Source organism: Artemia sp. Qi Xiang Cuo, chromosome 10 (assembly GCF_049724085.1).
Source record: "Artemia sp. Qi Xiang Cuo chromosome 10, ASM4972408v1, whole genome shotgun sequence".
NCBI lineage: Eukaryota > Metazoa > Arthropoda > Branchiopoda > Anostraca > Artemiidae > Artemia > Artemia sp. Qi Xiang Cuo.
The window spans coordinates 40,084,831-40,108,548 of NC_142803.1; the positions used below are offsets into that span (position 1 = coordinate 40,084,831).

General features: G+C 36.8%; 1 protein-coding gene across 1 annotated transcript in view; it reads left to right on the top strand.

Annotated features, from left to right (window-relative positions):
• Positions 1 to 23,718, top strand: part of LOC148947761 (ADAM 17-like protease) — a 55,656-nt gene that overhangs the window by 8,656 nt on the left and 23,282 nt on the right. The window contains exons 2-4 of the mRNA XM_089096000.1: positions 10,326 to 10,568; positions 14,310 to 14,434; positions 19,035 to 19,185. Coding sequence (XP_088952126.1) covers positions 10,326 to 10,568; positions 14,310 to 14,434; positions 19,035 to 19,185 — 519 coding nt within the window. The remainder of the gene's footprint in view (positions 1 to 10,325; positions 10,569 to 14,309; positions 14,435 to 19,034; positions 19,186 to 23,718) is intronic.

Here is a 23,718-nt window from a genome sequence, read left to right on the forward strand (position 1 = left end):
CTCATTCGATTGGAAATTCAAAGGGCTAGTGTCCTTTTTAATACTCGAAAGAGATTTAAGGGCAACTAGCCCCCCCCCCCCCCGACGCCCACCATTCCCCCAAACACATCCAATCAAAATTTTGAGATAGCCATTTTGTTCGGCATAGTTGATTTCCAAATAGAAAATATGTTTTTGAGGAGGACACTCCCCCACAACCCTTGGGGCAAGGGTTTTAAGTTATGCCCTGAGGGCATATAAGAATGAGGTTGGCATAATGTATTATTTGTTATTTTTTTTCTTTAGAGCAGGGCACTTAGTATCAAAGAAGTTGTCACAGAAACTTTGAAAAGGGCTCATTCAATTGGAAATTGGAGTTGCTTGTGCCCTTTTTAATAGTCAAAAGTGATTGGAAGGCAACTATCACCCCTTCCATGCCCATCATTTCCTGAAACACATCCAATCAAAATTTTGAGATATCCATTTTATTCAATGTAGTTTTAAGTTCTGGAAATTAGGTCTTTGACGATGACAACCCCCTCAGAGTCCTCAGGGCAAGGTTGGTAAGTTATGCCCTGGGGGCATATAAGGTTTTTATAGAACGTGTTCTCATAGAAACATCAAAAAGGGCTCATTTGATTGGAAATTGAAATGGCTAGTACCCTTTTTAATAGTCAAAAATGATTGGAAGGCAACTAACGCCCCTTCCACGCCCAGAATTTCCCCAAAGTCATCCAATCAAAATTTTGAGATAGCTATTTTGTTCAACAGAGTTGAAGGTTCTGGAAATTAGGTCTTTGAGGATTACAACCCCCCCCCCCACAGCCCTCAGGGCAAGGGTTGTAAGTTGCCCTTGGGGCATATAAGGTTTTTATAGAACCTGTTCTCATAGAAATTTCAAAAAGGGCTCATTTGGTTGGAAATTGAAATGGCTAGTACCCTTTTTAATAGTCAAAAGTGATTGGAAGACAAAAAATTTTGAGATAGCCATTTTGTTCAGCATAGTTGATTTCCAGATAGAAATTGTGTTTTTGAGGAGGACACCCCCACAGCCTTCAGGGCAAGGGTTGTAAGCTATGCCGTGGGGGCATATAAGGTTTTTATAGAAGGCGTTGTTGTAGAAACTTCAAAAGGGCTCTTTCGATTGGAAATTCAAAGGGCTAGTGCCCTTTTTAATAGTCAAAAGTAATTTGAGGGCAACTAGCCCTCCCCCCCCTCTCGAAGCCCATCATTCCCCCAAACCCATCCAATCAAAATTTTGAGATAGCCATTTTGTTTAGCTTAGTTGATTTCCAAATAGCAAATATCTTTTTGAGGAGGACACTCCCCCAAAACCCTTGGGGCAAGGGTTGTAAGTTAGTCCCTGGGGGCATATAAGAACGATGTTGGCACAATATATTATTTTTTTTTTTCCTTTAGAGCAGGGCACTTTGTATCAAAGAAGTTGTCATAGAAACTTCGAAAAGGGCTCATTCAATTGGAAATTGGAGTGGCTTATGCCCTTTTTAATAGTCGAAAGTGATTGGAAGGCAACTAACACCCCTTCCACGCCCATCATTTCTCGAAACACATCCAATCAAAATTTTGAGATAGCCATTTTATTCAACACAGTTTTAAGTTCTGTAAATTAGGTCTTTGAGGATGACAACCCCTCAAAGCCCTCAGGGCAAGGGTTATAAGTTAGGCCCTGGGGGTATATAAGGTTTTTACAGAAAGCGTTGTCGTAGAGACTTCAAAAAGGTCTCATTCGTTTGGAAATTGAAAGGGCTAGTGCCCTTTTTAATAGTCGAAAGTATTTGGAATGCAACTAACACAACTTCCACACCCACCATTTCCCAAAACACATCCAATCAAAAATTTGAGATAGCCTTTTTGTTCCACGCAGTTTAAAGTTCAGGAAATTATACCTTTGAGCAGGGCACTCCCCCCACAGTCTTCAGGGCAAAGGTATAAGTTATGCCCCGGGGGCATATACATTTTTATTGAAATCTTTGTTGTAGAAACTTGAAAAAGGGCTCATTTGATTGGAAATTCAAAGGTCTAGTGCCCTTTTTAATAGTCGAAAGTAATTTGAGGGCAACGAACCCCCTTCTTACGCCCACCTTTTCCCCAAACACATCCAATCAAAATTTTTAATAGCAATTTTGTTCAGCATAGTTGATTCCTAGATAGAAATTATGTTTTTGAGGAGGACACTCTTCCACAGCCCTCAGGGCAAGGGTTTTAAGTTATGCTCTGGGGGGATATAAGGTTTTTATAGAAAGCGTTGTTTTAGAAACTTCAAAAAAGGCCTCATTCAATTGGATATTCAAAGGGATAGTGCCTTTTCTGATAGTCGAAAGTGATTGGAGGGCAACTAAACCCTCCTCTCACGCCCACCTTTTCCCCAAACGCATTCAATAAAAATTTTGAGATAGCCATTTTGTTCAACGTAGTTAAAGTTCTGGAAATTAACTAACCCCCTTCTCATGCCCACCTTTTCCCCAAACACATCCAATCAAAATTTTTAGATAGCCATTATATTCAACATAGTTCAAAGTTTTGGAAATTAGGTCTTTAAGGATGAAAACCCTCCACCCCCACAGCCCTCAGGGTAAGGGTCGTAAGTTATGCCCTAGGGGCATATAAAGTTAGCGTAGAAAGCGATGTTGTACACACTTCAGAAATGGCTCATTCAATTGGAATTTGTAAGGCCTAGTGCCTTTTAAGTAGTCGAAAGTTATTGAAGGACGGCTAACCCCTCTCCAGGTAATCATTTCACCAATGAAAAGCAATCGAAATTCTGAGATATCCATTTTGTTCAACATAGTCGAAAGTTCTGGAAATTGGGTCTTTTCGGATGATATTTCCATCAGAGCCCTCAGTGCAAGGGTTGTAAGTTATGCCCTGGGGGCATATAAGGTATATAGAAAGTTGTTGTAGAAATTTCAAAAGGGGTTCATGTGATTTGAAATTGAAATTTCCCTTTTTAATAGTCAAAAGTGAGTGCAGAGTAATTAACCCCCGACTCACGCCCACCATTTCCCCAAACACATTCAATCAGACTTTAGAGATAGCCATTTTGTTCAACGTAGTTGAAAGTTCTGGAAATTATGTATTTAAGGATGACAAACCCCCCTGAGCCCCCAGGGCAAAGGTTGTAAGTTATGCCCTGGGGGCATATAAGGTTTTTATAGATAGAGTTGTCGTAAAAACTTCAAAAGGGACTCATTCAATTGGAAATTGGGAGGGCTAGTGACCTTTTTAATAGTTGAAAGTGATTGGAGGGTAACTAACCCCCCTCTCATGCCCACCATTCCCCCAAACACATCCAATCAAAATTTTCAGATAGCCATTTTGTTCAACATTGCAGAAAGTTCTGGAAGTTAGGTCTATGAGGATGATAACCCCCCCCCCAGCCCACAGGGCAAGGGTTGTAAGTTGTGCCCTGGGGGCATTTAAGGTTTTTATTGAAAGTGTTGTCGTAGAAACTTCAAAAGGGCTCATTTGATTGGAAATTGAAAGGGCTAGTGCCTTTTTTACTAGCTGAAAGTGATTGGAGAGCAACTAACGCCCCTCTCACGCCCACTATTTTCCCAGACACATCCAATCAAAATATTGAGATAACTATTTTGTTCAGCATAGTTGAAAGTTCTGGAAATTATGTCTTTGAGGATGACACCCCCCCCCCTCCAGAGTCCTCAGGGCAAGAGCATGTTTTGCCCTGGGGACATATAAGCTTATTATAGAAGGGATGGTTGTATAAAAGTCAGAAGGGGCTCATTCTTATTTTCCTGAAATGAATCTGATAGATATTTTGAGATAGCCATTTGTTCAGAAAATAGTCCAAAGATCCTAGGTGGCACAATTGCACTCCCTAATTAAAGAGCAATGTGGGCACAAACACATTTTTTTCTTATTTTAGACCAGGGCACTTCCTATAGAAGGAGTTGTTGCAGAAACTTTGAAAGGTTCTCATTCTATTGGAAATTGAAAGGACTAGTGCCATTTTTAATAGTTGAGAGTGATTGGACGACAGCCAGCCGCCCTCCCCCCCTCCATGCTCATGATTTCCCCAAACACATCCAATGAAATTTTTTAGATGGGCATTTTGTTCAGCATAGTTGAAAGGTCTGGAAATTATGTCTGAGGGTGGCCTTCCCTCCCACAGCCATCAGGGCAAGGATTGTGAGTTATGTCCTGGGGGCATATAAGGTTATGATAGAAAGGGTGGTCACATAAACTTCAGAGGTGGCTCATTGGATTGGAAATTGCTAATAGTCAAAAGGGATTGGAGGGTAACCCGCCCCCCCCCCCCAACCCTCACCCATCATTTCCACAACACATTTAAGAAAAATTTTGAGATAGGCTAGTTATTTTGTTAAGCATATTTGAAAGGTCAAATAATTATGTCTTTGGGGATGACACCCGTCCCCACTGCCCTCAGGGCAAATACTATAAGTTATATTAGTTGCTCATTGTTGACATTTATGGTTTTTTTTTCTAAAGGCGGTTGTATAAACGTCGGATCTGGCTTATTCATTTTGAAATCAGAGGTCATAGTGTCCTTTTCATAGGCAGCACAATAGCGCTGCCTAAGTAAAGAACTATGTTGGCACAATGTATTATTTTTTTTCATACCAGGGCACCTCGTATCAAAGGAGTTGTCGTAGAAACTTTGAAAAGGGCTCATACGATTGGAAATTGGAATGGCTAGTGCCCTTTTTACTAGTCGAAAGCTATTGGAAGGCAACTAACACCCCTTCCAATTTCCCCAAACACATCCAATCAAAATTTTGAGATGACCATTTTGTTCAACGTAGTTTTAATTTCTGTAAATTAGGTCTTTGAGGATGAAACTCCCCCACAGTCCTTAGGGCAAGGGTTTTAAGTTTTGACGTGAGACATATAAGGTTTTTATAGAAAGTGTTGTTGCAGAAACTTCAAAAAAGGCTTATTCGATTAGAAATTCAAAGGGCTAGTGCCCTTTTTAATAGTCGAAAGTGATTGGAGGGCAACTAACCCCCCTCTCACGCCCACCAACGATAAAATAAAAGTTCAAAATAGGGATAAAATCCTTTTTAATAGACAGTGTATAGAAATTCATAAAGAATACCAGATATTTCTGTCACATATACAGTGACTGTCATCAGTAGTAGAACTCTATACACTGTCTATTAAAAAGGATTTTATCCTTATTTTTAACTTTTATTTTATCGTCATGGAAAGACAGTGTGGTCTCCGAAATTATCTACCTCACGCCCACCATTTCCCAGACACATCTGATCAAAATTTTGAGATAGCCTTTTTGTTCAACGTAGTTGAGAGTTCTGGAAATTAGGTCTTTGATGATGACACCCCCCCTCCCACAGCCCTCAGGGCAAGAGCTATAAGTTGTGCCCTGGGGGCATATAAGGTTTTTATAGAAAGTCTTGTCGTAGAAAATTCAAAAAGGGTTCATTTGATTGGAAATTGAAATGGCTATGCCCTATTTAATAGTCGGAAGTGATTGGAAGCCAACTGACACCCCTTCCACGCCAACCATTTATCCAAACACATCCAATCGAAATTTTGAGATAGCCATTCTGTTCAAAGTAGCTTAAAAGTCCGGAAATTATATCTTTGATTATGACACTCCCCCACAGCCCTCGGATAAGGGTTGTAAGTTATGCCCTGAGTGCATACAAGGTTTTAATTGAAAGCTTTGTCATAGAAACTTGAAAAAGGGCACACCAACCTTTTTCCTAAACTCACCCAATCAAAATTTTTAGATAACGTTGTTAAAAGCTTTAGAAATTAGGTCGTTGAGGATGATAACCCCCTCAGAGCCCTCAGGGCAAGGGTTGTAAGGTATACCCTGGGGGCAAATAAGGTTTTTATAGATAGCAATGTTGTAAAAACTTCAAAAAGGGCTCATTCGATTGGAAATTAAAAGCGATTGTGCTCTTTTTAATAGTCGAAAGTGGTTAGAGGATAACTAGCACCCCTCTCACACCCACCATTTCACACCCATTCAATCAAAATTTTGAGATAGCTATTTTGTTCGACGTAGTTAAAAAGTCCAGAAATTATGATTTTAAGGATGACACTCGCTCCACAGCCCTCAAGGCAACGGTTGTAAGTTATGCCCTAGGGGCATGTAAGTTTTTTTTTATAGAAAGCGTTGTTGTAGAAACTTCAAAAAGGAATCATTAGATTGTAACTTAAAACGACTAGTGCACTTTGTAATAATCGATAGTTATTGAATAGCAAGTAACACCCCTCTCACGCCCATCTTTTCTCTAAATAAATTCAATAAAAAGTTTTAGATGGTTATTTTGTTCAACGTCGTTGAAAGGTCTAAAACATAGATTATTAAGTATAACAAAACCCCAAAAGCCCTCACGGAGAGGGTTATAAGTTATGTCCTGGGGACGTATAAGGTTTTTATAGAAAGCGTTGTTGTAAAAACTTCAAAAAGGGCTCATTCAATTGAAAATTGAAAGAACTAGTGCTCTTTTTAATAGTAAGAAGTAATTCGAGGGCAACTAATCCCCCTCTTGCCCTCACCATTTCCCCAAACACATCCTATCAAAATTTTGAGATAGCAATTTTGTTCAACGTAGTTGAAAGTTCCGGAAATTAGGTCTTTGAGGATGACAACCCCCCCCCCCTCCAGCACTCAGGGGAAGGATTGTAAGTTATGCCCTGGGGGCATATAAGGTTTTATAGAAAGTGTTATCTTAGAAACATCAAAAGGGCTCTTTTGATTGGAAATTGAAAGGGCTAGTGCCTTTTTTAATAGTTGAAAGTGATTGGAGAGCAACTAACGCCCCTCTCACGCCCACGATTTCCCCAAAATCCAATTAAAGTTTTGAGATAGCCATTTTGTCCAATGTAGTTGAAAGGTCTGCAAATCCTGTCTTTGAGGATGACACTCCCCCCAAAGCCCTTAGGGTAACGGTTGTAAGTTTTGCCATGGGGGTATATAAGGTTTTTTATAGAAAGTATTGTTGTAGAAACTTCAAAAAGGGTTCATTCAGTTGAAAATTGAAAGGGCTAATGCCCTTGTTGATAGTCGAAAGTTATCGGAGCGCAACTAACCCCCCTCTCATGCCCACCTTTTCCCCAAACACACACAGTCAAAATTTTGAGATAGCCATTTTTTTCAATGTAGTTGAAAGTTCTGGAAATTAGGTCTTTGAGGATGACAACCCCCCTCTCACAGCCCTCAGGGCAAGGGTTGTGAGTTATGCCCTGGGGTATATAAGGTTTTTATAGAAAGTGTTGTTGTAGAAACTTCAAAAAGGGGTCATTTGATTGGAAATTGAAAGGGCTACTGCCCTTTTTAATAGTTAGAAGTGGTTGGAGGGCAACTAACCCCCCTCTCACTCCCACAATTTCCCCAAAACACATCCAATCAATATTTTGAGATAGCAATATTGTTCAACGCAGTTGAACGTTTTGGAAATTAGGTCTTTGAGGATGACAACCCCCCCCCCCCCAGCCCTCAGGGCAAGGGTTGTAAGTTATGCCCGGGGGGCATATAAGGTGTTTATAGAAAGCGTTGTCGTCGAAACTCAAAAAGGGCTCAATCGGTTGGAAATTGAAAGGGCTAGTGCCTTTTTTAATAGTCGAAAGTGATTGGAAGGCTTGACATATTTTTATAGTAAAGATCGATGTGGGTACAAGGTATTATTATTATTATTTTTTTTTTTTTGGTTTAGACCAGGGCACATTGTATCGAAGGAGTTGTCGTAGAAACTTCGAAAAGGTCTCATTCTATTGAAAATAGAAAGGGCTAGTGCCTTTTTTGATAGTTGAAAGTGATTGGAGGGCAACTAATCCCCCTCCCATTTGCCCATTATGTTTAAAAACTAAATGTTGCCCTTAGATTAAATCAAAATGCACTGTGTTAATGCTAATTCCCAATAAGGAATCTCCGCAGTATCCCAAGAACGACTGAGGGTGTTATGTTCAAACTTTCGGCTCTACTTCTGCTCTTAAAATTTCCCCAAATCATTATAGCGTAAGTGTATCCAAGCTATCAAAGAAAGTAAACATATTTTTTGCGATTGGTATCAAGTTTTCTATTTCAGGTCAACTAGAGGAGGTATGAAACTAAATTAAACACTACTATTTGTGTCCAGATTTTTAAAAGGTTGTATTTTGTTAAAAATTGCTGAAAAATTTACTCCAGCATACACATAGCAGGCCAAACTATAAAGCCTTAAGAAAAAGAAAAGATTTAAAGTGTTATTTTTTTTCCCCTGGAAAAATAGAATTAGTGCCAGACACATAATGATGAGCTAAAAAAAACTTTTTCCTCAGTACAAGCTTTTCCAAGAAAAGAAAAGAGCTTCATGAAACAAAAAATGAGCAAAACTAAAATCAAATGGTCTAGCTGGCGTGAAACTACTCAGCATCAATAAATAAATGAAACCCAAAACGAACAGAAATTACAATAAATAACCGAATCAAACTCAAAACGAGCAGAAATCAACATGAGTAGGGCTCAAAACCCCTATGCCTTCCCAAGGCCAGAATATAATGTACACTTTACTGAAAAAAATACAAATGAATGTGCATTGTCAGTTTAATATACATATACTGATATTTTTTAATCAAAATGTTAATATTATTTGATTTATTAAAAAGTAAAAACATTTAGTTTTTTTTTTTCAGTAAAGTGCAAATTATATTCTGGCTTTGGGAAGGAATAGGCGTTTTGAGCCCTGCTCATGTTAATTTCTGCTCGCTTTGAGCTTGATTCGGTTATTTATTGTAATTTCTGTTCTTTTTCGGTTTCATTTATTTATCGATGCTGATTTGTGGTGGTTTCACGCTTAATAGATTGTTTGATTTTATTTTTGCTTTGTTTTTGGTTTAATGGAGTTCTTTACTATTTTTTGAAAAACTTATTTTTTGTAGACAAAGTTTTTTTTAATTAATTAAGAGTAAAAAATGACATAAGGGCAACTAGCCTCATCCCACGTTTTCTTCCCAAAATGTATTCAATAGGAATTTTGCGATTGCCATTTTGTTCAAAATAGTCTAAAGGTCATATAATAAGGTTTTTAATGTAGAAAAAGCCTCTCAGAACATGAGGGCAAGGGTTGTAAGTTATGCCCACCAGGCATATAAGGTTTTTGTGGAATGGGTTGTTGTACAAACTTTGGATAGGGCTCTTGATTGGAAATTGGAAGTTACAATGCTGTTTTTAAGAGTCAAAAGTAATTTGCGGACAACCAGCCCCCCCTCCCCCAAAACCATCATTTTCAAAAACAAACATCCGATTTAAAAATTTTGAGACTTCTAATTTATTCAGCATTGTTGAAATTTGTGCTTTACTGAAAACAAAATACATTTAAAATGTTTTCACTTTTTTTTACTTTAATATGTAAAAAAATATTTACACTTTTAAAAAAATAATCACACTTTAAGGATTAAATATCAGTCTATGTATATTATATTGACAATCCGTGGTAATTTTTTCAGTAAAGTGCAAATTATGTTCTGGTCTTGGGGCATGGGGGTTGTCAGCCCTACTAATGTTAATTTTTGCTTGTTTTGAGCTTGACTCGGTTATTTGTTATGATTCCTTTTTGTTTTGAGTTTCATTTATTTATTGATGTTGATTTGTGGTAGTTTTACGCTTGGAAGGTTATTTGACTTTATTTCAGGTCATTTTTGGCCTAGTGGAGCTCTTTACTTTTCTGTGAAAAACTCGTTTTGTGGAAAAAGTTTTAAATTAAAATAAGATAACATTCATGTGGTCACCAGCACAAAAAGGAGAGACGTGAAATGAATCATGACTGCCATCAGTAAATTTAGCAGGGGCTGGGGACAAGTGCTTCTAAGGTCTTTGGGCCCCTTTGGATAGCCCAATGACCCCCTGCCGTCATTTTTTAGGGGTATCCCCTATAAAAACGATTCTTTTGAAGAATTTGCCTTGCAAATCCTAGGAGTGATGACCTTATAATTGCTGAAAACAAACAAGAATTAAATAAAAAAAGAGTTTTTTCCATAAAAGTAAATAGCAACATGTAAATGCTTTTTAGCATAGCTCTACAAGACTAGTGTAAAGAGTTCGGGTTAAGGAGGGGATAGCCCACTTCATATATGGAGTAAATTTTGTCCGTTTCAAGTTTATAGCTGTTGTTTCTTTTATTTGATAAAAACTTGTTTTTTATTATTTATTAATCACTAAGAGTTGATCTTTTTTTCTCGGAAGAAATAATAGCTGTGAAATATGTTGTAACTTTGATTAGCTTTTTCTTGTTGAAATGTTTATTAGGGTATTTTATTTAGTTTTATAAGGTATTCCTCATTCGTGTTTTCTTCCTTTTTTTTTTAAGCTATGTAATTATTTTTTTTGTTTTTTTTAGGCTTAAGTGCTATTAGTAAGCTACGTCATTTTGAAACTATAAGCAGCCATGGTATTTCCCATTCCATTGTTAAACGAGGAATACATGATAGCTCGCATCCTTTCAACTCAATCAGAGAAGTCAACTTTAAAGCTCTTGGAAAAGACTTTAGACTGATACTAAGCCCTAGAAAAGGTATTCTTCATCCAAATTTCCAATCCTATGAAGTGGACAGATTTGGTCGTGAAAGGCCTGTATTTGTAGGTAAGATGAATGAGAATCTTTATGAAATTAAGCATTTTCTGATCACTTATTATTTATTTTAGAAACTTTTATATAGGCTTATTCTTAAAAATTTGATTAATTTTCCTCTTTTTTTTCTATTCCTTATACCCTTACTAGTTTTTCAGATAAATCTTTATTTAATATGCCCACTCTCCCCTCCACACCTCTACTCTCTCCCATTGTCTCTCTCTCTTTCTTCAGATTTTCATGGAAGGGGGGGGCCTTTAGACCAATCTTGGAGGTAAATTAACTTTCAAGGCAATGTTTATAGCTTTCTTCCACAACAATACAAAGAAGAAAATTTTGCAAACAACAACTACTCTATGAATAAAAAGTGTGAGTATTAATAAAAAGAAGAATTTTTGTTCCTACTGGCCATAAACTCGTTGCTGTTTTCAAGTTTTTCTTATTTGCACTGATTGTGTTGGCAGCCTGGACTTGCTTGTTTCTTGCTCTGATTCAAGGGGATTTTCGACGTAGGTCAAAAATCCAAAAAGCTCTGCTCATTGAGATAGTTGATATTATTCTAAATAAAATCTGCGTACCATTTCATCTTCTTCAGAAACCACTCCAGTTGTCTAGAAATGATTTCCAGATGTGTTTAGACTTATATTGTGCTGAAATTTGCTATGCTCTCTGGTTTGCCTAAAAATAAGCGAGTTTCTTTGCAGCGAGTTTGGAAAGGGCAATCCTGGATGGTTGACAAAGCTTGATTTTACAACTTCTAGTAGTCAAGCAAAGCAACAATTTTCTGTGTAGAAAGATTGTGGGCGTCCAGTTTTTCAAGCTGTTTGCTCTGCATCGTAAACATCTTATCAACCATAATTCTGCTTGCGCAAAACAAGGTTGGAATATGATTTTCAGGTGTGTTTCTCGTTCAGAAACTCTCTATTCTTTTGTATCTCCTTTCGACGTTTCTGACAGTGAGTGGTATGTGTATTATGAATCTGAGTTCTCCGTTCCTGATCATAGAGCAGTCTATAAAGACGTGTTGGAGAATTTCCTGGCCTCTGATTTAGATGCCGATTTTGTCGTTAGCATTTGTTATGTAGAATTTGCTATTCAAAAGCTAAAATGGAAGTCTTCCTCTGGTGTCAATAGAACTTGAACAAGCCATTTGAAACACGGTGGTAAACATTGCCTGATGTATCTCTTCTTATGTGGATTCACCCGGGGGATAGTCCCTTCTTCCTTCTGCATTGGAAATCTTAACCCCATTTCAAAAACAGGAAAATCCGAGCTCCATTCTCATCATTTTGTCCCATCACCATCGCTACATCCCTCTGTAAGCTCTTCGAACTGCTGTTTTTAAACGAAGATGAAGAAAATACATTATGCCCCTCCGCATCAGATTAGTTTTAAGTGAGAAATAGGATGTGCTGATGCCCTAGCTGTAATCGCTAGGGTTTTGATCGATGCTGATTCTTCCGGGGAAACCCTTGTCCTTACCAGACAGGACATTCGCACCTTCGACTAGCTCATCTACGCAGCCATGCTTCTGAAAGCTGCTAAACGCAGAGTAAATCCTGATGTCATCTCTAATCTTCGAAATTTTATTTCAGATTACACATCGGCCTGAAGCCTCTGCTAGATAAGGGCTTGCCACCCGCTCCTTGTAGTAGATTTGTTCCAGAAAAGAAGGAGACCCGTCAAGGAGCAGTCACATCGCCTGGACTTTTTAATAACAGTGTTTTTTATCTCTGCTAAATCTGAGATCATCGTTTTAATTGGAAAATGTTCAACTTAGTTCCGTTTGTAGATCTCGGGAACAGTTCTGTCCTGCCTGCTGACAACTTTGTTTATCTTGGCCTCCCCATTGATTCCTCAATCCACTATACCCATACGCTTTTCCTTGATCAGCTCAAACGATAAATTTCTGGAGCTTATGCTTGTAATGTTTCATGCAAACTTCGGTTTAATCAGATGGTTCTAGCTAGCCTTTATAATGGCACAGCATTTCCTCGCATACTGTACGCTACTCCCTTTGGGAAACTACTGACAAAAACGTATAAGCATAAAATCAGACCCTAGTTGTTACAATTTGCTAAGTATATACTCCGCCGGCCTCCATGGTGCAGCAACTCACAAGCTATTGCGGAATTCAAAGTAGCGGACCCTGAAGTCTCAGATGCTAGACGAATCGCAAAACATAACCACAAAGTTGAACTTTTTCAAAATGAATGGGTGCGAGTAATAAAGCTGTGATTATGACGGTGTTTTTTTTTTTAATAATTAGGTAAATAATTGATAAATAAAGTATGATTTGTGTTTATTGTGTGCATTTATTGCGGGGATTTATTTATGTTTGAATATCTTGATGTTGTATGCTTGTATTTACATTTGCTTTGTTTGATTTTGTTCTTCCTTTATCCTTGATTTTGCTTCGCTTTGATTTTGTTCTTATTCTTATTTTTTTTTTCTTGATTTATTTATAATTTGGCATTCTTATTTGATTTTTTTTGGCTTTGTCGAAATTTGTCTTGCATTATTATATAATTTGTCACTATTTCCTACGTCCTGCTTGGGTATGTTTTTTTTTTTTTTTTTTTTTTTTTTATGCTCCATCCTTTTAAAGCTTTTGTTGACGGGTTTTATATTAAATAATTACATAAATAGATAGTTAAATTATTTTTGGCTTTTTAAAAGGGTGCTAGAACTTTTAATTTCCGATTGAATGAGCCTTTTCCCGAGTTTTGGTGACAATCCCTTCTGCGCAAAGTTGCTTGGAAAAAAAAATAACGGAGAATATGTCGCTCTCTACTTGGACAACGCTCCTGCGTTGACCCTGATCTTAAGAGATGAGTCAGATTAAACACCTTTTTTAAACGTGGTTGGGGTTATTTCGATCAACTGAAGAAATAATTAGTTTTGTTGTAGATGTAATGACTTTCCGTGCCGAGTTGTGTTATCATATTCTCATCCTGACCTTCCACCTTAATTAGCTAAAGCTACCGGGATTAACCGGAGTACTTGGAACTATCTCATCGGTTGGAGTTTGAAGCCCCACTGTCCATATTTACCTCCTCCAAAATGTAAAAAAAATATTTTATTTAATTGAGGGTTTAGCGATAGCATTGAAATATACAGTTAAGAGACTCGGCTGCAGCTATTCAGAAACGAAAAGTGTGTCTGACTTTTAGAATGATTAACTACTGTTTGTTTTTCTGTCCCTTCAAGGAAGAGACGTTAGACATCTGAGATACAGGAAAAATTATCTTGATACAAAGAGCTCGAATTTTTTACTTTTTCTGCAAGTAATAGAAATATATATAGCGCACTGAAAAAACAAAACAAAAACATTGAATATTTTAAGTAACTTGAGAACCAAGGGAAGAGTCGAAATAACAAAAAAAATGTTCTTTTTACTGGCCTACAATTTCACACTATCAGAAGTTAAAGAAGACGGGCTTCCCTTTTTGGAATACGCTTAAGGAGTAATGTGATAGCCTTAAATAAACACGCTTATTACGTAAACCAATCAAAGTAAAGCGCTCCTTTGCAACAGATTTATTGGAAAGTTATCATTTCTGTTTAATTGAACAGGTGTAGTATTAAAGAATATAAATCTCAGTTTCTCAAAAGATTATCGAAATGCCACTGGAGCTCCTTTAGTCAAGTTTTCCTTCAACGTCCTACAACTCAAATTGTAAGGTTTTGTTCTTTATATTGTTGTTTGTATTGTAGATTTTTGAATGTAAAACAGTTTTTTTGCATGTTCAGATGATGAAGAATTCTTCGAAGGAAGAGTTTTTGGAGAAATTAGCTCTTCGGTGAAGGTGCACATGTCCAGTGATGGAATTCTCACAGCCTCCATTAGTACTGCCGAAGATACATATCATGTTGAGGCAAGTTCTGATTTCTTCTTGAAAATTAATAAAACTCACTGTGGTAAGAATGTATTAATCGATCACAGTGGGGGCGCTATGCCTTCATTGCGTGCGTAGGATTTCTTCCTGTGGGGAATTATTACTAGTTCGAGGTGGTTTCTGTTTCTTTATTTCTAGCGGTATATCTACCAGCAGTTCTTTTCTTCTTTTTTTATTTGTAGTTCTCTAATGTATCACTTATAGTTTTTTGTACAGTGATTTTCCTCCCTAGTTTGACTTATCCGAAATATCCTTGTGTTTACTTGTACTTTTTAAGTTCAAAATTCAACACTTTATATATTTTTTTTCCAAGAACATAAATAAAATTTAGATGTGGAAATCATTATGTAGACGGAAAATTTGTTTAAGTGTGCTGTAAAAAAAAAATAAAAAAATCATGAACTGTCATGGATTAGGAACAGAAGTTATTTTTTTCTTTGTTCTTGTGAATGTTAAGCGTTATCTGTAGGAATTATTTAGAGGGGGATTGATAACCCTGTGTGTAAGTCTCGTATATCCTTTTATTTCAAAGTTCACAGAGCCATTTAATTCTCCTAAACAGTGTGACTGTCCTAAATGGAGTCGGATACTTATACCATATTGGCTGTATACTTATTCTTGGTAGTAGAGGTTTGTCAACCACTGTATTGTTGAGCACTGTCAATCATTGTAGAACTAAGAAATTACTTTTGTCTTTGTGAAAATACATCCATTGATACTCTAAGCTCTTATTACCCAAAGAGCCTGTGGAATGACGGCTGTTAAAAAGAAAAAAAAACTGTAGTGTATGCTCTTTTGTGAGGACCATATGAAAAAGTTTGACCCTTCCCTCAAATACAAAGTTTAACCCCCCCCCCAAAAAAAAGGCAAAAAAACTTAAAGCTGTGTATTAAGGATTACGGATTGCCAAAGATCGTCCTTGACGGCCAACCGTCGAGGACCTTACGAAAAGTAGGTCGTCCCCGAACGGGATGGGAGAAAACCATAAGGAAAGATTCAAGGGAAATTGGAATTTCTCTGGAGGGTGTAAAGAGCGAGGCTTTGAATATATTTGGATGGAGGAGGAGTGTGCATAGCAGTTTTGACCTCAGGTGGCTTGGTGCTGTAGTAAGTTGTTAGTAGTAGTAGTAGTAGTAGTAGTTAGTAGGTAATTATTCCTCTTTCTTCATTATGAGTTTTTTGGTGGTGTTAAAAGAATGCGTTGAGAGTTCTGTTAAGATTCAGTAAATGAGAAAGGTGCTTATATAAGAACATCTTCTTTCGGAACTTGCAACCATATGGTGTTTGGACATGGCAATATGGTCTCACTGAAAAGAAAGGTTAAGGATGCGGCACTAGACTTTGGAGTTCACCAGCGATGCTGATCTCCGTGTCATGGTCCTTCAGCCAGGAAATGCATGGGGAGGGGGGCAGCCATGGTCTTGCTGGGAGTATGATCAATGCTCCATTGCTAACTAGCACATTCCCATTTGTTAATTTGCATTTATCCTTTTATATAGACCACAAATTGTTGAGAACTTCAGTCTAATTTATTCTATCTCAATACTTGAGCATTACTTTGTGTAAGACATTTTTGCCTGCAACATAATTGATAAGGTCTAAAATTTAGATAACTAAATAAAAATCTTGTATAATTTCTAGAGCTGTGTTAATAATTTTTGCATCCCAACCGTACCCACAGAATAATACGTTTGTACCATAAACATAAAAGCGTTAAAAAAAAAATCAATATATGGTTGAAAATTATATAGCTGTTGAAGTTTCATGCAAAGATTTCAATTGTTTTACAAAGTAAATTTCCAATAGAAGACATTTCGTAATACCTGTTTTATTAAGAAAGCATCATTTCTCCTCACTCTCTGCGTTTCAGTAAAGAGTGATATTTACTTCAGTTATATAAAGAGGAATATTCAATCCATTTTATTTAGTATTCATGGATGCGGCATGTGCCGCAACCTTGTAAAGAATTTTATTAAGGAATGATAAAGAATGACTCCTTTCCTGTCTATCAACTTGAGGAATGACAAGGACTTGCTACTGTAGCAAATTTTTATTATTCCTTAATTTGATTTCTATGAACCCTTGAACACATCTCTGTAATGTTTCAGCGCCCCACTAGTGGTGGCAAAAAAACAAAAAAAAGAAAAACAGAAGGAGAAACATCAGTGCATCCCATGAGAAAGTGACTTTCGAATTAAAATGAATCTACTCAAGAAGGGTAAAACATCCGAAGCTAACTAAAAAAGCTAATTAGAATTAAACCATCCACAATTAGAATTTACCATCTGAAAAAGCTAACTAGAATTAAAACTCAAGAATGACTCAAGAAAACCCAAGAAACTCAAGAATGGTAAAATATCCGAAGCTAACTCACTGCGTAAACATAAAAAAAAAAAAAAAAATATGTAGATATGCTTCTTCATATTACAAATGTAAACTCAAGAATTTGTTTTCTACTAAGCCAAAATAATGGTATAATAGGTTAAAAATTTGTGGGAAAACACATAATAATATAGATTTCCATTTCCAAGAAGAGCCCTTAGTCACAGCCAATGATCTGAACAAATTTCTTTCCTCCATAGTTCAGAGCATCCCTTCTCTTTTTACACTCCTTATGATTTGTGTTCTCTCAATTTCCCCGTTATTTTGCCCTCAGATGTGGAGACAAAAATTAAGAACCTGAAAAAGTGTAATACTTGTCTACTAGACATCCTGATTGTATTAATCAAAGCCTTTGCTGACAAACTTTCAGAATCTTTGTCCTTACTTTTTAATAAAATTACCTCTACTGGTAAGTTCTCAAATTGTTGGAAATTAGGTTTTTATTACTCCTGTAAAAAAGAAAAGTAACAAGCAAAATTTTGATGCTTTCCGGTCCATTACTCTCACTGCAGTTTTTTTTTCAAGTTATATGTCAAAGCTTGTTAGCTGAGTGGTTGATCAAAAAGTTCCTGGTAACCAACTGTAAGTAAGGAGCAACCCGACTCAATAGTAACTGAAGCTCTAAAAAATTAAGTTTTAATCCCAAAAAATACATAAAAAGAATCAGATTTTTATGCTGATTTCAAATAAATAAGTTTCGTTAAGTTTAGTCATACCCATCCAAAGTTACGAGTCTGAGAATAGTTTCCTTATTTTCAAAAAAGGGGGAAACACCCACTAAAATTCATGGAATCTTTACACCACTTTAAATCAATTTTCTGGAATGTTCTTTCTAATCAATTTTGTTTTATATTTTAATTGCATACAATTGGATTTTCGTGTATCAACTGCTATTATGGCGTTACATTACCTGTTTTTTCAGTTCTTTTATGTCTTTTTGTTGTTTTCTTTTCTTTTTTTTTAGTTAAATATTTTCATTTCTTCATTGTTTATAGTTTTCTTGAAGTCTAAAACAGTTTTGGGAAAAATTCACGTTTCAACCTCTGATAGTTTACTGCAAATTAAATGGACGGAAAAATACATGTCGTTTACGTAAATGGATAAATTAATCAAGTTAAAAAAATCTTCTAAATTTCCATTAATAAAGCTTATCAAAAATATGGCAGGCAAAGACCAAGTTTTTTTCTAATGTGAATGGTTTTAAAACCACACCCTTGTTCAGAAACAAATCGTTACCACAGACCAGGCAGAAATCATATCCTCCAATACAGAAGGAGAGTTTCAGTATCCATCTACTGTGGTATGATTGTCATAAGAACTAGTGTCTTCAATTATAAGCTATGAGTATCACATACCTTTGAGTACCTTATGAATACGAAAATATTTCACTGCATGAATTGAGTGTAAGGTCAGCCTACTAAAAATTGAATTATAGCCCATAGTAACCAGAGATTTAAAATTTAAAAAGAAAAAAAATCCGTCAAGTGAGAACGAATCGCCTTTTGAAGCTGATTCGGGAATGGTAACTTTTATTTTGATTAATCGTAACAGTAAAAATTAATTGCGACAACAAATACAAGGGCTGTTTAATTCAAATAAGACGCCTTTTAAAGTACTAAAAACTTTAGTGTGAAGAGCGAGGGATTGAAGATGGGACAACCCCCCTCTTGTACGGAATAATTTATGTTCTTTATATGTTTTAGTGCTGCCCTTACTTTCAGTTGAAAAAAACTTGTTTTTTATAATTTAGTAGGGTTTAAAGTCAAGTCCAGGTAGATTTGATGAGAAAGGCTCACGTGCAAAACCCTTTACGTAATATTTATTTAAGTTTAACATTTTCGTCCCAATAACTTGTTGATTTTCATCATTGTATCCGAGGCGAATCCTTATTGGGAGGGAGGGGGTGAGTTTTTTTTTGGGGGGGGGGGAGATGAGGTAGACTCATGCTAGTAGTTTTGCTTCCTGTAAAACATATTTTAAAGGGTCAAATATCCAATGCTCGTTTCTTGTATCTATCTGTTAAAGTCAGTTTAGTAAAATTGAATGACCAGGTGTTGTGTTGGTAAAATATTTCATATAAAGTCTGGGTATAACTGCAAGATTCATTGTTTTTTTAATGGTAAAAACAAACAATGGGTAAGACGAAGCGTCGTAATTTTTTAATTGGAAGATAGATTTTTTTATTTATTTATTTTAGCCATCGTGGAGACATCTGCAGGATGCTAAAGACAACAACACGATGATTGCATATAAAGGTTCAGATGTTATTGACGAATTGGATGAGGCTGATGAAGGGGTGGACCCCCCTAAAGTCTGCGCCTATGTTAGAGTTACTGAAAATGCAACAGGTTTTTTATTCTTTTCTTTTTATTTGTTGTCCAAAAATCAAAGCAGTTTTTCCGCAGTGAAAATTTTTATGTTTTCAGATTAGATGTGTAAGATACAATATAACAGCAAATACGAAGTTTCAATTGATTCAACGAAACATTATCAAATATTATGTGTGTAAATGCTCAATAAAAATTTTTAAATAGAAATGTTTGTGGTAGGAATATCTGCCTGTAACTTTGGCAATTATGTGAATTTTCTGGGTAGTCGTGCTTCATTTCGAACTTACCGTTCTCAGAATTTAACTGAAGATCTTTGGATATCGGTCCTAGCTTGGGATCTGGAGAAAGTGTACACAGGGTGTTGTGTAAATAATGCTCTTCGTGTTACAATGAATAAGATTAAATCCCTTTTTCGTATATTTTGACATAGAATATTGAAGGTAGATGGATAGAGCATATCAATTTAAAGGAATTAATTTTAAAGCTACATACCTTTGCAACTTTATTTTGTTTTTTTCTTAAAATTAGATTTCATTTTATTCACCAATAATGTAATTATTATTCTATTAATTTGTGAATATATAACATAAATCTATTAACCTGTGCAATGATTTCGAGCTAAAAAAAAAAGTAGGTAATTTGAAATGATCTATTTACGCTTCACTTAAACAAAAGTCGCTACTTATACCGCACCCTTTATATTAAACATTGCCCTTAAAAGCATATTATGTATATAATGTGTGTGGGGGGGGGGGAAACAACTTGTGCAGTAATACCGGGACTTCTTTTGCTTAGTTTTAACATATACTGAACCTGAATTTCATTTTTCGTCATAAGCTGTAGATTTTTTTACTATTCAAGTTTTCATATTCTTAAAATTAGTGTACAATATAACAGCGAAAGTAAAATTTTAATTGATGCAACGGAAAACGTATCAAATATCATATTTTTTAAATAGAACTCAATGATGTGTACGAATAACGTCAATAGAAGTTTCCAATTAAAGTTCATTGCCAGTAGAAATCTGCGCTTGTTGCTTTTGTAGTAATGTGGCTTTTCTGGGCAGTCAAGCGTATTAAAAAAAAGAGGCTTTTTCGCATGGTGATCAATGGTCTCGTAGCACAGGTATATTAATAATAACAATAATCTTTAGTCTTTCCCTTTATCACACTTCAATAACATGGGTATCGTCAATTTAAGCACAAAAAAAAAGAAAAGAAAAAAAAGACACAACATCAAGAAAAACACAAATGATGAACCATCACCTCTACTTTAGGAAACTATTGTTGTAACATCTGACGTAGTAGGGCACAAACGATTTTAGATATCTTTTTGTCAAGTGTGTAGGTGGGCACTCCAACAGTTTTTTTTCACTCTTTCAGAGTTGCCAACCTTGTTTTGTGTGCGTGGGTCTCTGAAGTAAATGGAGGAAGTATATCTCGGTGTGTTGAGGATGTCAGCTCCAAACTTCATCAGCATTTCATGCCTCCTTTCCTCCAGGGTTGGGAGCTTGAGTTGGCCCAGGCTTTGTTCACGGTTTTTATAATTCTGCTCAAGAATTATTTTGCAGGCTCTCTTCTGAATTTTTTCCAATTCGTTTCTGTGCTTCTCTGTAAGCGACGGGTGCCAGGCAGGACAGCCGTACATCATTACTGGCATTACATAGGTTTTATAGCACGAAAGAAGGAGTTGCTCTGTCATTCCAAACCTTCTTAGATTTACAAAGGATTTTTGAAAACCAGCTGCCTTTGCTGTGATCTGGCTGATGTGATCTCCAAACGAGAGATCATCACTTAATGTGATACCAAGTATTTTTAATGAATTTTTTGCTTGGAGAGGTGTAGATTCATTTATGCTCTTCTTGTTCTTCTTCTTCAGGTAGTTGACATGCATTACACAGCTTTTCTCGGGGCTTATCTGGAGCTTCACTTGATCAGCTTGATGTTGAAGCTCTGCAACAAGGGGTATGAGCTGATTGGGAGTTTGTGACAGGAAGTGCAGCAGGCTTAGCGAAAGATCATCTGCAAATTTATACCTCTGTTTGTGTTGCCTCATCAGTCGGTTGATGACTAAAACAAATAAGATGGGACCTAACTTGCTTCCTTGGGCAGCTCTACACTTGATGTCTTGGAAGTTGGATGTTTCCCCGTTTTCGAGTTGTACTTACTGTTGACGACCAGAAAGGAAACTTGCAATGGTACATAAGAGAAACTGCGAGACTTCCAGGGCACGGGCTTCGTTGATTACAGTCTCATGATCAAGCAGATCGAAAGCTTTCACGAAATCAGAAATGATTTTTTTAGCAAGGGCCTCGGGATTTTCTAGGTGCTCTAGTAGATCATGAAGTAATCTGACCAGATAGTGAGTTGTGCTTTGTCCTCGACGAAAACCGAACTGCATATGATCGATTTTGTGTTCTACTTCTGCTAGTACCCACTGTAAAATAAGATCTTCGAAGACTTGTGAAATGAAGGGGATCTTTAAAATTGCCCTGAGATTAGATTGTGAAGCTTGTGAACTTTTCCTTTGATATGGTGTCATAATTTCTTTTTAGAATTTATCTAGGAAAATACATTCCAGTAGGAACTGGCTATACACCATAGATAATCGTGTAGCCCCTCGGGGGGCGCATTCAGGTATAAGCCTTATAGGACTTTCACCAGGGTACGAGGCTTTTCTAATGTCTAGGTTTTCGAGTTTTTCTTGGACCGAGGAAACTGTAATAATAGGGATGGTTTCGATTGGACCATTCTGTGGTATAGTCTTGAGGGGAGGCTGCTGGCGGCAAATATTTGAAAAGTGTGCATTAGCTTCTGTGGTTACATTCTCTCCTTGCTGGTCCCTCAGGATGGATTTAGACTTCTGCTGTCCCATTAGTTTCCGTACAGTTGTGTGGAACTTTCTTGGGTCACTGGCTGACAACTTAGCAAAAATTTGGTGCCCATACAGACGTCTAGCTTGCTTTAGGAGTCTAACTACTATGTTTCTCTTCCGTTTATATTCGTCAGAGTGTGGCTTTGTCTCATAAAGCATGTCTCGATCTGCCATTGCTGCTTTAATTGTCTGAGTAACCCATGGTTTATTCTGTGCCCTAATTGTAACTTGCTTTTCAGGGAAGAAACGGTCATACTCTCGAATTGTTTGTTCATAGAAGAATTCATTCATTTTGTTTGCGTCTTTGTTTTCGAAAAGGCGGAACCAGCATACTGAGTTGAGCCATTCTCTGTAGCCAATTATACCTTCTTCTGTAAGTGGACGGTAGGTGAACTGGGTTGGTTTAGTAGGTCTCATGGTTGACTTTGGCCGTAATATAACTGTTGGTTGGTCACTGGTTGAGAGTGGTGCTTCCACCAAAGGATCTAAGTAAAAATCTCCAAGTGTAGTGAAGATCAAGTCAAGGGTGTTTTCTCCCCGTGTTCTTACTTTAACTATTTGATACAGGGCTGTAGATCTTTAGATCCAGTTGGCCTTGAGGTCGTACTGATCTCCTGATTTTCTGCCTTCAGCCGGGAGTGCAATGCGTGGTTGGACCGTTGGGGAAAATTATTCGACTCTACCCGTGTTTTTCCCCCAGATTTCCCCAGATACTTATTTAGAGCTAGGTTGGAGTTGAGCTTATTGGTCAACAGTAATCAGCCATCATGTGACAATCCCACCTTCCATGGTTCTCCCATTTGTTTTTTTTTATTCCAATGGATCTGCTCACCCTTTACTCGTCCCTTACTGTATTCTCAAATTTTTCGGGAACAGATCCAAAGGACTGCTAAAAAATAAACCTTTAAATGCATATTAGAACCAATGCTTCAAATTGCTCATAACACTCTAGTAGTAACACCGATATAATCTTAGGATTTTTTCTACCAAAAAAACTCTGAGTAACTGAAATAAAAGGAAGTGAAACTTCTTTCTCCATTTCATTTGTTGCCGAGATGAAACCTCTATTACGAATTTCCGTGCAAATCTTAGTCCATTGATTATACTAGATATTAGTTTCCCTGTTGATAGGTTGGGAAATAGATACCCAAAGGTCTGAAAAGACTTTCTATAATTATCTAATGCTTTCACATATCGTTTTATTAGCCCTAGCTTAATACGAAAAGGTGGAAAACTATTCACTCCTGACTAAGCACTGGATTATGGATGACGTTTGGTTTGCTTGGATCAAACTTCTGAGGAGTTGAACAGTCTTTTTATCCCCATGTCTGTCTTTGGCTCTAATATCCCACATGCAAATAAAAAATGGAAAAATTGTGCGTTCCCTTTGATGACCAAGAGGGAAATCCGCCATCTTTGGTCACGCACAAATGATCCCATTTTGCTCATAATATTCTATCTATTCCATGATCATCTTAATATCTTTATGCTTCTTTCAATTTGACTGAGTGACTAATCGAAACAGCTCCATAACATTTCTGATGTGGAGAAGGACACATTTTTTACTATGTTTTGACAGCTTTAAAGAAACAACCACTATTTTTCTGGATCGTAATAAAAACAGATCCAAAAAATGCCACTGGTTCGAAAGTGGTACAATTCAGTGTTACAAGCCAT